We start from the raw sequence: 14,625 nt of genomic DNA, 5'->3' as shown, positions 1-14,625 counted from the left end.
ACAGCGGTGAAACACTTTCTTATGATGTGTTACATTCATCTGAACAGACCTAGAAGTAAGTTTGAAGTTTGGAGCAGAAGAAATAGAAATAAACCTTGTGTAAATTGTCAGCTTTACACTAAGCTAAAATGCTATTTCAAGCCATTTTACATGCACGATCATATTGTTTTATCAAGAAAATTCACATTGGATCATAATTTATTTTTTTCTAGTAAAACATTTGATATTAGGGCAAAAATCGTATTCCTGATAATAATTTTAACATGTGTATTTTGTCATACTGTACTGGCAGAGTTTTTATAGTCAAAACAAGTGAAAAAATCTACCAGTGCTGAAGAAGCAATCCAAAGTATTTAGAATATGTGACTGACCTTGACCAATCTAACGAAATATGTTACAAATTACATTTTACAGCATGTATTCTGTAATCTGTAGTGGAATACATTTCAAAAGTAACCTTGCCAACCCTGTAAATAAGTAATATTGGCATTATATTCATTCTGTTTAGCCAGAGGGGAACTGGACCCCACAGCGAGCCTGGTTTTTCCCAAGGTTATTTTTCTCCATGGAGTTTTGTGTTCCTTGCCAGTCGCGTTCGGCTTGCTCACTGGGGTTCTTAATACAATTATTATTTATTTATTTTTATACACAATTTACAATCATTTTTAATCAAACAATGATGACTAAGACTTTATACAGATTCCTTCTCTGTTAATGCACAATTGTCTGTAAAGCTGCTTTGAAACAATGCGTGTTGTGAAAAGCGCTATACAAATAAAAATGACTTGACTGCAAAGCTCACAGTTGACTCATAAACAAGTCTGATCAAGCATGGATTTTATCCCATATTTTGAAAACCTACCAGTTTTGTTGAAATTTAAAAAACTTTCCCAGATGCCTGGCTGCAATTGTTTTTGTTTTTGCACTATCCTGTATGTTTTTCTGCTTTTCTTTTGTATTCTGGGCTGTTTATTCAACCGGTTCAAATATTTAAAGTCAGATCTGGAAAAGACTCATTCAAGTCTAAATACATTTGCAGCATTTTGCACCATTTATCTATGCAGAAAGCATGCAATAATCGTCAAAACATTACTACCTGAAATTCCAGTACCACAATATTCACAACCTCAGTGCATAAAAACCATGGCCATGGGAGAGTTCACTTGTTTTGAATGCAAAGAATACAAGAAATTAGATGACATGGAAGAGTAAGAAAATGGAGATAAAAAGAGAACATCACTGATAAGATCTGTGCTATTGTCACTGAACTTCTCCATGAGTGAAAAGTACATGACTGAAACAATTGTGAGCTGAAAATCCTTAATAACGATAGACTGTGAGGATGACTTGACTGATAAGGCATGGAAGGCAAGGGTGTATGTTTGGTTTGAAAGTTGGTAGGTACATATTGCAAGGCGGATAATATTCAAAATGTTGGTTTTAAGAAAATACAAGTACATCAGTCTGGTAATATAAGCAAAACAGCATTATTGCCTCATATACCTAAAAAGTCACAATTCCCATTTCTCTGGCCCACCATAATAAATATTAGCCTGCTTTTATGTTAACATGTATTTTATTTAAATTTATTAATTTTTTTTTTTTTTATTATTATTATTTTTTTACACTGCCTGGCTCAAAAAAAGTTGCTGTTTGGATTTAAATAAGCAGATCCTTAAGAACCAATGACTGGGTCATAATCGCAGTCAATAATATGTTTCAGCTGGCAACAATTCTTTTAACCCTAACTGATGCATTGTGTAGCTTCTCATTTCTTAACCATGTCAGAAGACGTATCATGTGGTCGTGGAAAAGATGTTACTATGCTTCAGAATGGGGAAATTATTGGCCTGCATCAAGCAAAGAAAACAACTAAGGAGACTGCTGAAATCACTGGAATTGGGTTAAGAACCGTCCAAAGCTTTATTAAAACCTGGAAGGATAGTGGTGAACCACCAGCTTCGCAGAAGGAATTTGGTCGGAAAATAAATCTTGATCAGAGATCGCTAAAACGCTTGCTAAAGTCACATCGTAAAAAACAGCTATGTTTAATAGTGAAAGTAAGAGCATTTCCACATGCACAATGTGACAAGAACTTAAAGGACTGGGACTAAAAAGCTGTGTGGCCACAAGAAAACCACTTGTTAGTGAGGCTAATTGGAAAAAATGACTTCAACTTGCTAGGGAGCGTAAAGATCGGACTGTGGTGAAATGAAAAAGGTAATGTGGTCTGATGAGTCCAGATTTACCCTATTCCAAAGCGATGAGCGCATCAGGGTAAGAAGGGAAGCACATGAAGCGATGCGCCCATCATGCATAGTGCCCACTGTACAAGCCTCTGGAGGCAGTGTTATGATCTGAGGTTGCTTCAATTGGTCAGGTCTGTACTGAATGACCAGGTTATCTCATCAATGTTTTTTATCTTCCCTGACGGCATGGGAATATTCCAGGACAACAATGCCAAGTTTCATTGGGCTCAAATTGTGAAAGATTGGTTCAGGGAGCATGAGGAATAATTTTCACACATTGAATACACCCCACTGAAAGTCTTTGGGATGTGCTGGAGAAGACTTTATGGAGTGGTTCAACTCTCCCATCATCAGTACAAGATCTCGGCCAAAATGAATGCAACTCTGGATGGAAATAAATGTAGTGACATTGCATAAGGTTGTCGAAACAATGCCACAACGAATGTGTGCCATAATCAAAGCTAAAGGCGGTCCAATGAAATATTAGAGTATGCTACTTTTTTTTTGGCCAGGCAGTGTGAGATATATATACACACACACACACACATATATATATATATATATATATATATATATATATATATATATATATATATATATATATATATATATATATATATATATATATATATATATATATAAGAATAAACAGGTTTAGATTTGACCACTAAAGCTGCACAATATGTCGGAAAAATGCCATATGTGGAAAAACTTGTTGGATTTTATGAAGATAATATGCGATGCGATAAACCTAATGTGTCAAAATCAAATTAAATTGTTTTTTAGTAGATCTACGTTGAGAAAACAATGATATCCAAGGGATATAAAGTGACTTTCTGTATAATGAATTATACAGAATTAAACAAATGGAAATCTAAACAAAAGGTGGGCTAAATTAAAAAGCTACATGTGCAAAATGATATCTCAAGATGGGGATTTGAATTTTCCCCATTTACTTTCCAACTCCCCTCAATCCCACATATTTTACCCCCTTACCTGGCACAGTCATTTAAATTTGAAGGTGTCTTCCTTTAGTGGGCACTTACCGGCAAAATAAATGAATCCTCCATTGGGTCCTGTCTAGAAGGTAACCCCCCAGTAACCTAAAGTCTTGCAAGAGCTGCACTGAATGTTCACACACAGTTTCTTGTGTTTATTTAGAGTCCTACAGAAACCCTACATCTACCCTAAACTTAACCCTAACTTTAACCCTACCACTAAATCTAACCCTAATGTAATGGGTTGTGTTACTCTCAATTTTGGATCAGAAAACAAATCAGATCAGAAGACATCCAGATTCAGGAAGTGAGGTGGTGGCAATTACTGAATTACTGAGAGATGAAAGGAGACGGTATTAGGGTAAGTGTAAATAACTATTTTACTGAATTTTTCCTTTTTTTTTTTTTTTATTAGGCCTTGTTCTTTAGATATGAAGTATCTCAGAAATAAAAGGAAATAAAATACCCAAAAACCATAAAACAACAACGTAAATTACATCAAATAAAATAAAAGCTCAAGCAACATTGAAAGACAATGTATATCACTGTAAATATACCCTCAAGTATAAGAACAATGCACAATAATATTTTGTTCAGTTTAAACCAAACCAAATTTAGTATTCAAAAGTATTGATCCATTTCAGAAAACACAGGTCAAATATCAAAAGGATTGAAGTTAAGTTTCAAAAGGGTTCAAATACTGATATCAGTTCTTTCCTACTCTGTTCAATTTCTGTATTCAAGATTTAGTCCCATATGACAAGGAACATAGTCTTTGCGATGGAATTCCTTTGACTTTTGCAAAGAAACAGAAAACAAGATTCTGTCCTTTACTGTGTGGTTGAAGCCTTATCTTTCTTCCCAGAGTCCGATTTGGGTTGGCTCACCATCAAACCAAGATCAAAATCCAGTTGGACAAAAAAACCTGACCTGTTTAGAAAGCCAGAAAATGCATATATAGTGCATTTAGTCAGATATAAATCATACATTCATCAAACATCCAGACATTCCGGTAAGTAAAACACATACAAAGTAATTATTTTGTTACAATGGCAAATAATACTCAGTTATTAACTATATCTTTCCTTTCCAGGCACATGTAACCTTCTCAGGCACAAGTAACTCCACGTGACTCAATCATGCTACAGGAGTACAACTGTGCTCACAATAACGAATTTCTTTACAGCATCAACTTCAAAATACAATGTACAAATACCACATATAAATATAACAAACAAAATAAACTTCTATTTCTACAAAGAAAAATGTTATATGCTCTCATTTCAATGTAACTCAGTATACACATGAAATGAACTCACCACGTTTGAATATCCACCATTCGGTAACACAAAGATGTGATAAACCCATCGACTGTCCTAAGTACAAAGATATAAAGATATAGTTTATCCTACCGAATGATCTTCTCTTTCAACTGTTTTGAAGAGTTTTAAAGACTATTCTCGAAGTTATATTCACTATTGTCCATCTGCACATTTAGCTTTCAGCTATCGTTTCTCCCATTTGCTCGCTCTTCTGACCTCTTCAGTCTGCTCCTCTGTTAGCTCAACGAGTGGGCAGGACTAACCAACACACATTCCGATTGGTCAGGACATTAGCTCACTCAAGAATTGAGGTACTCAGAGATAAAATTGAGAAATATTTCTGTTACGTATATATATATATATATATATATATATATATATATATATATATATATATATATATATATATATATTCTGTAATGTTGGGTTCAATAGTGTCATCAACTATTAAATTTCAAATTTCATTCCCCAAATGTCATTAATTTACATTAATGAATATTCATTTCTTTTTACCTCAGTAAACTTGGGTTACATCCTCCCCCCCCAACAGTGCATGTCCCGTAGCACATTTAGAGTGGTTTCATACATTGTGCACTGGGGATGTTGCAGGTAATGCATTCAGATCTTCAACACCACCTAACACACTCACAGCTGCGGTGTTTAATCCTTGGAACAGGGATTGTACAACATGTTTAATGGGATTTCCAAGTTGTGGATAGGTAAGTATCTTAGGTTTCTCTCTTTGTTGAGTAAATCGTCGGGTTAAGTTACTTGAAAAGTTTTCATCTTTCATTTCTGTCATCTGATTATTCTCAACACACTCCTCTTCAACATTACTTCCATTAACCGGTAAGTTTCCTCCATTGTCAACCAGAGTTAATTCAGGATCGCTCACTCCAGGACCTTCTGCAACATGAAGTAGGCATCCCATTTGAGCATCAGCAGGTAAGTGTTCTGCTGCATCACTAATAGGCAAGCATTTCTCGGGAGCATTAACAGATAAGTTGTCGTTTTGCTCCATCAAGAGTTCAGCATCTAATAAAGATGAATTAACAGACTCTGTATCGGGAGGATTCTCCTTTGGGTCACTTTGCTTAAAGACATCATGAACAGTGGTAAATCTTGTTTCCAAGACCAGATGATTTCCACATATTGGATCAGAAACTTCATCTTCTGCCTCAGAAACTGAGTTTAGATCATCAGGATCTTGTACACCAGGATTCAGCCGAGTCCTGGGCCTTGGGGTAGGGGTTTTTACAACAGGATCTGAACCCACAGAAACAGGCAAAAACCCACAGGGAAGTAAAAGATCTCTATGGAGAGTCCCATCTATTTGCTAGCTTGTGTTTCCCACAAATTCAGAATTTCTTACAAGAACACAGTCTCCTACATCCAAGGAAGAGTTGATAACATGTTTGTCAAAACTAGTTTTGTTCCTTTCTGCAACCTTTTTTGTATTTCGCAAAGCAACTTCATAACTCTCTTTTAAATGAGTCTTAAGATGTTGAACTTTATCTACCACCCCTGGAGTCGCGAGTTCAAATCCAGGGTGTGCTGACTGACTCCAGCCAGGTCTCCTAAGCAACCAAATTGGCCTGGTTGCTAGGGAGGGTAGAGTCACATGGGGTAACCTCCTCGTGGTCACGATTAGTGGTTCTCGCTCTGTGCGTGGATTACAGAGAGTAGCATGAGCCTCCACATGCGGAGTCTCCGTGGTGTCATGCACAACGAGCCATGTGATAAGATGTGCAGCTTGACGGTCTCAGAAGTGGAGGCAACTGAGACTTGAGGCGAGTAACCGTGCCACCACGAGGACCTACTAAGTAGTGGGAATTGGGCATTCCAAATTGGGAGAAAAAGGGGATAAAAAAAAGATGTTGAACGTATTGCGAATGAAATGTCTGTGAACTAACTTTACCAGGCAATCCAAAAACAAGATCAACAGGCAACAGGTGTTGAAGTCCAAACATCAACTCATACAGAGAAAAGCCTGTGACTTCATGCGTAGTGCAATTGTACGCATGGACCAATGGCTTGATAAAATCCTTCCAATGGCTTTTGTCTTTGTCCTCCAATGTCCCCAGCATATTCAACAAAGTTCTGTTGAAATGTTCTACAGGGTTTCCCCTAGGATAGATCAAACTATGGCACAAAGTTCCTTGATGGTATGTAACTCGAAGTCTGGACCCTGGTCACTATGAAGGCATACCGGGAAACCGTAATGCACGATAAAGTGATCCCAGAGACATTTTGCAACCGTTCTAACTTTTTGATTGGGCGTTGGTATGGCCACAGCATACTTAGTGAAGAAATCTGTAATCACTAGTATATCCCTGGTACTTCTCCTATCAGACTCAAGTGAAAGAAAGTCCATGCAGAAAAGCTCTAAGTTTCTTGTGGCTTGGATGTTAACTAAAGGTGTGCTCTTCTGAGGTAAAGCTTTTCTGCATACACGACCACATGTCTTCACTTTTTGTTCTACTTCGTTTCCTATCTTTGGCCAAAAGAATCTGAAACGAACCAGATCCAGAGTCCTTTCCATGCCCATGTGGCCCATTTGGTCATGTAAGCTACTCACAGCAAAAGCTCTAAGATCCCCTGGAAGCACCAACTGGTAACTAACAGAGCCTTTATCTTGTCGTCTCCTGTAGAGAACTCCGTCCCTCAACTCAAAATGGTCCCATTCTTGAGAGTAGAAAGGGAGATCAGGAAGTTCCTTCCTTAACATAGGTGGAGGTTTCTCACCCAACTCCATGTGTAATATTACCTCACGAATGACTGGATCAGATTTCTGTTTTTCAACTAAATCTTCCTTCGAAAAGTGGTGTACAACAGGTAACCCACTGAAGCTCTTTTCTTGATCATAACAACCTTGCACCACATCTGGATTGAGAGCAAGGGACTTAATCAATGTAACACCTGGTTTGTCATTTTCCACCTGCTGAACAAAATGCTTCTCACAGATGGCTCTGACTACATCATCATCAGTACCTGTTATATGGTACTGTACACATTTTTGGACCCTCTCGTGCTCTTTTAATGGCAAATGGACTTCCATCAACTCCTCTTGTGGTCACCTTGACAAGCTACCTGCATCAATGTTTTGCTTACCAGCCCTATATCGCAGTTTGAACGAGAACGTGGAAAGAGCAGCAAGCCACCTGTAGGTAGTATTATCTAGCTTGGCTGTAGTGAGGAGGTAAGTCAGAAGATTACTATCGGTTATGCCAGTAAACTGGCTGCCATAAAGATAATCATGAAACTTCTCAGTTACTGCCCATTTAAGGGCAAGAAACCCGAGTTTATGTGCTGGATAACGGGATTCACTACATGATAAGCCTCTGCTAGTGAATGCAATAACACACATTTTCCCATCCTGCTCCTGATACAACGCAGCTCCCAGTCCCGTGGTGCTGGCACTTGTATAAAGGATATAAGGATGACTGGGGTTAGTAAAACCCATGACAGGATCTGTAGTAAGCTTATTAATGATGGTTTCAAACTCTTGCTGACAAAGAAGCATCCATCGACCTCCAAAAGGCTCTTTAGGATTGTAGTATTGACCCTCTTTTTCAGTCTCATTGTTACCTCTTCTCTGCGGTGGATACCCAGAGGTTAGGTCATTCAGAGGCCTTACTGTTTATGAGTAATCCTTGATAAACCTACGGTAGTAGCCTGAAAAACCTAGGAATGACCTTAACTCCTTAAGGTTCATTGGGCATGGCCAGGCTTTTATAGCCTCAATTTTTTCAGGATCTGTTTCCACTCGATGCTCCAACACAATGTGCCAAGTACTTGATGGAGGTCTGGAAGAACAGACACTTCTCTGGTGAGAGTTTTAACCCATACTCTTTTAGACGAGTTAGAAAATGTAGCAACTGTCCCTCATGCTCCTCTAGAGTTTCAGAGAATATGATCAGGTCATCCAAGAACACAAGCACTTCCATCAGATTAATGTCTCCCATACACTTTTCCATTAGCCTTTGGAATGTGCTTGGCACATTGGTTACCTCGTGAGGCATTCAGTTGAATTCCCAAAACCCTAATGGACAAACAAAGTCAGTTTTTGGCTTGTCCGACCTCGATCTGGTAATAGCCAGATTTTAAGTCAAGAACAGAAAACCACTGTGAGCCATTTAAAGCTGAAAAGGTTTCTTCAAGCATCCTTCACTGTTTGAAAATTCAGCTTTCTGTAGTCTATACAGAGTCGTACATCACCGTTCTTCTTCCTCACCACCACTACTGCCGATGAAAAGGGGGACTCTTACTCATGTATGACTCCGCTCACACGAAGTTCCTGAAGATGTTTACTAACTGCTCCAATGTCAGATGGGTGTATTGGTCTGGCTCTGTGTTTAAATGGGGTATCATCATGTAATCTGATACTATGTTTAACTTTCTGTGAGTATCTCAAATCCAGATCATTTTAAGCAAAGACCTCTGGCATCTCACTGAGTTTGCTGGTAATTTGATCTTTCCAGTCTTGGAATAGTGGAGACCCACCAAAATTCAAACTCTGGCTCTTTGAATGGTGTGTATTCAGGACTTGGAGAAGTTGACTTAGATGTAACATTGTCAGGTGAAAGCACTGACCACAATGCATGAATTCCAGCAATAACACACCTCTGAGGAATGGTTATATCATGTTCAGTCCCATTTGTGAGAACTACAGGAAGATGGCTAGACTGCCTATAAGGAAGAGTAAGTAGACGATTCTTCACAAGGACTCCTCCAGATAAAGAAGATACAGATGGGTGTTCCACTATTACCCACTTATCAGTTGGCATTCCAGGCACACTGACAGAACCTTCTAGGACAACGGTTTGGCCTGCAGCCATAACTTCAGGCATCCTGCCCCTCAGTCTGACATGGCCAAGAATACCATTTGTGCCACATCTATGTCGCAATCCAAGGGTTTTCAGGACAACCCTGTAGCTGAATGAAGATGGCTGAAAAGCTGGGGGGGTTACTTTCAAGTGTTCCTCATAGAGGGTGTCTAAAGTATTGGTCCCTATCAGAACTAAGGGTGGCGTATGCGACTTTAGGTTTGGAACAAACAAAGCAATGGTGGGGACCTCAATACTTGTACCAATGAACTCAGCAGAAAAGGTCTAGGGCACCAAGAAACCATTCATGCCAGACAATTGATAGGATATTCAGAAAGACACTGTTTGTAAAAAGACAAGTGAATAGTGGTAACTTTTGAACCAGTGTCTGTCAAGCAGTTACACTCCTGCCCTTCAAAATTGACTTGTGCAACACACTTAGCACCAATCAAACCCTTAGGCAATTTAGCATTTTGCCTTTTGGGACACTGACTATTTATAAAGGTTTTGGTTTTAAGGGGACACATCAATACTTCAGTCCGTTTCTCCCGCAACAGGAACTGTTTCGTGTTTAAAGCATCTTTTGTGGAGTTATTCTGAGACTCCCACTGAAGCTGTCTTTCTATCAACAGTTTGCGCTTTTCAGCCACAAGTGTTGGATTTGGCTCTGAGTCACATAGAGATGCAATATGGCCATCCTCCCCACAGTTGAAACAATACCACAGCCTGGGCTTGTCAGTTTGCTTATGGTTTACAGGCATCATGGTCACATCACCCTGTTTACTTGGCTTCTTTTCTGTTACAGGAGCTTTACAAACCCCTGTCTTTGGGACCTCAGCTTTGGTGATAAGTTTTGGCAGCTTAATCTGGAGGGTGGCTATCTGTTTTCTTAACTCTTTGGCCTCTGTTGCAAATGACAACATGTAAGGGGCTGTTGCTTGCTCAGCTTCATCAGATACTCATGCCCTTTAGGAGTGCATCAGTGCACGATTCTTGGAACAACCTAGATGCTGCTTCATACTCATAGCTTTTGCAGCATGTTTATCCTCTTCAGTACGTAGCAAAAAACAGCAACTGTGCAAATGAAGGAGGATCGTTACGCTTCTGTTCCAATTGCAAATTATTGCAAATCTGCTTCACTGAGTGCAATACCACCAGAAAAACAAAAGCTCAAACAACATTGACAATTTATATCACTGTAAATATACCCTCACAGTATAAGAATAATAAATAATAATACTTTGTACAGTTTAAACCAAACCAAATTTAGAATTTAAAAGTACTGATCCATTTCAGATAACACAGGTAATCTGAAACAATTCAAAGATAAATATAAAAATATTTGAGTTCAATATCAAATGGTTCAATATGAGTTCACAATGGATCAGAGTCAAATATCAAAAGGATTGAAGTTTCAAAAGGGTTCATATACTGATATCAGTTCTTTCCCACTCTGTTCAATTTCTGTATTCAAGATTTAGTCCCATATGACAGCAACATAGTCTTTGTGACAGAATTCCTTTGACTTTTTCAAAGAAACAGAAAACAAGTTACTGTCCTTTACTCTGTGGTTGAAGCCTCTTCTTTCTTCCCAGAGTCTGATTTGGGTTGGCTCACCATCAAACCAAGATCAAAATCCAATTGGACAAAGAACCTGACCTGTTTAGAAGGCCAGAAAATGCATTTATAGTGCATTTAGACAGATATAAATCTTACATTCATCAAAAATCCAGACATTCCTGTAAGTAAAACACAAAGTAATTATTTTGTTACAATATCAAATAATACTCTATTATTAACTATATCTTTCCTTTCTAGGCACATGTAACTCGCAGTGATATCCACGTGACACAATCATGCTACATGAGTACAACTGTGCTCACAAAAACAAATTCTTTACAGCATCAACTTCAAAATACAATGTACAAATACACATATAAATATAATAAACAAAATAAACTTCTGTTTCTACAAAGAAAAATTGTATATGCTCTCATTTCAGTATAACTCAGCAAACACATTATATTAAATCATCAGGTCTGAATATCCACCATTCGGTTACGCAAAGATGTGGGAAACCCATCAACTGTCATAAGTACAAAGTTATAGTTTATCCTACCGAACAAACTTCTCTCTCAACTGTTTTGAAGAGTTTTAAAGACTATTCTCGAAGTTATATTCACTATTTTCCATCTGTACGTTTAGATTTCAGCTATCGTTTCTCCTGTTCACTCTGACCTCTGCAGTCTACAGTTCTGTTAGCTCAACAAGTAGGCGGGACTAACCAACACACATTCTGATTGGTCAGAATATTAGCTCACTCAAGAATTGAGACACTCAACAAAATATTTCTGTTACGTATATGTTCTGTAATGTTGTGTTCAATAGTCTCACCAACTATTATATTTCAAATTTAATTCCCCAAATCTCATTCATTTACATTAATGAATATTAATTTATTTTTACCTCAGTTAACTTGGGTTACACTAAACCTAACCTTAGTAACAGCAAATGAGACTCTCCTGAGACTTAGGCTGCTGGAGGTTACCTTCTAGACACAGCCCCTCCATTGGGGCACATGCAAAACTCAGGATGTTTTGCATGTGCCCAATAGAACATTTGTACAAAAAACATTTGTTCACGAAAAGTATGCTTGTTTAAATCTATTAATTTCAAGGATCTGACCTAAAATATAAATGGAAATTCGCCTGTGTAATCTCTTTTAAAAATTATTTAAAAAATCTTTAAGCAATCACAAATGACTGTGATTGGTGCATCCTGAACAGCGCTGAGAAAAGGAATAGGTTCCATGTGACAACACCTTTTCTGTGCTGCTCCAGAAGAGGTGGGACAATAATTTAAACATGAATTATGATACTGAGGATCTTTAATAGTCATTAAAATTAAAATAAAAACATAGTATAAAGTTAAAGTATTTTTTATGTGGTAAAATTAACCATATGTTGGTGGGGACATTTCTGATTTTCTAAAAATTGGTCGGGACATGTCCATACCATCCCTACCGAAATCTACGCATATGATGGGAGGTACATGATTTTTTGCCTAATTACATGCAGTAACATTGCTTATAATGTAGCAGAAATCCTCTTTCCTTACCAAATATAAGCTGCTGATTTAGAATATTTTTTATTACACATCCTTTATACGAACTTTCTCTTACTGTATTAGGTTAAATATTTAGAGATATATTTTTTACATAACTATTCTTATTTAGAATAACAAACTTTTAAAAAAGATGTAATCCAGCATGAAGTATATTTTTGACATGCAACATTCGATTTTTTCTTTCACATCCACTTACAGTGTATTTCCCCAATAGCAAAGACAACTTTCCTCAAAAGAGGCTCCATTTTTATCAAAACTTAACTATAAGTGCAAAAATACAACATCCATATATCCATTTTCTATAGCTGCTTATACTATGTAGGGTCACAGGGAGTGCTGGAACCTAACCCAGCTGTCAAAAAGACAACAGGAATTGTTTAAAACTTATTAATGCTCATTGATTAATGCTGCTCATAGTTATACAGTAAAACAGAACTATGCAATAAAGCGTAATATGTTTTGACCAATTTGGTTGTCAAAAATAATGTAATGTACAATGTTTTACTTTTTCTATAGCTGAAAAATACCATGTTATGCAATAACACACGTCAGTGTGGATCACCTCTAAAATTCCTCAGGTTCATTCAGTCAGCTGTCACTTTTTTATCACTAAAATTGTGACATGCTCATATGCTTCAGTTAATGACATCAGCACAAACTTTCCCAGATTGGTATTGCACAATTCCCTTTGACTCATTTCCAGGATTGAGCTTTAAAAGAGCTGCAAGATCCACACTGTGGCATCTGCAAATCACTTTCACCTCCAGAGACATCACATATCTAGCTGTGCTAGGCACTTCAGGAGCTTCGGTTCTGTACCATTTACAGCAGTCATAAAACAAACAATACTCAGGAGCTAGTGAATCTAGATTCACTTTAATTCTTTATTTGTAAATCTGAGCTTCGCTTTAGCAGAATGAACAGCAAAATTGTCTACCTGTCTATTATTTTGTTCGTGGCATATCTGACCAGCAGTGAAGGTAAGTGAATTACAAAACCAAATGTTGCTTTGAGAAACTTTTTTCACTTGCAATATGTAAAATAAAAAGGTATAAGTCATAAAATAATAAGTCAATTGCAGTTAGGCATGTATGTGATAATAGGACTTGACTAAATAATAACTGATTCCTATGCTTTTCTTTCAGGAATGAATCTGAGAGGTCTGGGTGTAGATCCACGCTGTCGCTGCATTGAAACAGAGAGTCGGCGCATTGGTAAACTAATCGCGAGTGTGGAAATCTTCCCCCCCAGCCCACACTGCAAAGACACAGAGATCATGTTAGTGTTTACTCTCTTGGTTTAGGAATTGTTTATAACATGTATCATCTTTACTCAGTTCAGATTTGGTGTGTCAACAAAAGAAACAATCGAAAATGTACCTGCTATAATGAATCCATCATACATTATTTCTTTTGCCATGTGTTTTTACGTAACAACACGCTGCATCTAAGATCTAACTATGCCTGAACATTGTTTTAGTTTAATTGATGAAATAATTGAAATAAAAAATAAAATTAATGCAAATATTGTGAATATCCAGCTTGTCAAAAACTTACTGGTTTTTGCCCATTTTTCTATCACAGTGCCACTCTGAAGGGCACCATGGAGGAGATCTGTTTGGACCCTACTGCCCCATGGGTTAAGAAGGTTATTGAGAAGTTTCTTGCCAAGTAAGTGTCAATAAACCCTCATACTGTAACATGTGTTTGGTATAATGACTTGTGCTAACATTTGGTGTTATTGATTTTACAATATTATATATTGAAATATAAAATACATCATTCTCTACTGTTCATGTAGTATTATCTAGATTTTTTTCTTACATGTCTTATCATATTTGTCCAAGAAATAATCATGATTCTTGTTCTGTCTCTGTTTGCAGCAAAGCACCATGAATGTGTAAATCATCTGATGTGTTTTTCGATGCAACCTTGAGCAAGAAGACTATATTTAAAACTGTTTGTTTACATGTTTAATGTTACCTATTTATATATTGTTTTAAGTATGTATCTATTTTGTACTGTATTTGAAAATGTATGTTATTTATTTATTTAAAAAAAAAAATTGTAATAAAAAGCAATATTGCACTTCAATTTCACAACAT

The 14,625-nt window shown here is 37.2% G+C and overlaps 1 protein-coding gene across 1 annotated transcript; it reads left to right on the top strand.

Moving 5' to 3' along the window:
- Positions 1-13,255: 13,255 nt before the first annotated feature.
- Positions 13,256-14,555, top strand: cxcl8a (chemokine (C-X-C motif) ligand 8a). Its single transcript, XM_051701979.1, has 4 exons — positions 13,256-13,501; positions 13,667-13,799; positions 14,105-14,191; positions 14,404-14,555. The coding sequence occupies exons 1-4, from the start codon at positions 13,438-13,440 to the stop codon at positions 14,414-14,416; spliced, it is 297 nt and encodes a 98-aa protein (XP_051557939.1). The 5' UTR covers positions 13,256-13,437; the 3' UTR covers positions 14,417-14,555.
- The last annotated feature ends 70 nt before the right edge of the window (positions 14,556-14,625 follow it).

This window comes from Myxocyprinus asiaticus, chromosome 7 (assembly GCF_019703515.2).
Source record: "Myxocyprinus asiaticus isolate MX2 ecotype Aquarium Trade chromosome 7, UBuf_Myxa_2, whole genome shotgun sequence".
NCBI lineage: Eukaryota > Metazoa > Chordata > Actinopteri > Cypriniformes > Catostomidae > Myxocyprinus > Myxocyprinus asiaticus.
The sequence above is the reverse complement of the archived record's forward strand: the minus strand, read 5'-3'. Positions and strand labels throughout refer to the sequence as shown.

Bases quoted from the DNA above. Each gene is read 5' to 3' on its own strand.
- cxcl8a (XM_051701979.1), top strand. From the start codon at position 13,438: ATGAACAGCAAAATTGTCTACCTGTCTATTATTTTGTTCGTGGCATAT. The intron at 13,502-13,666 runs GTAAGTGAATTA...CTTTTCTTTCAG, and splicing joins ATATCTGACCAGCAGTGAAG to GAATGAATCTGAGAGGTCTG. The intron at 13,800-14,104 runs GTTAGTGTTTAC...TTTCTATCACAG, and splicing joins TGCAAAGACACAGAGATCAT to TGCCACTCTGAAGGGCACCA.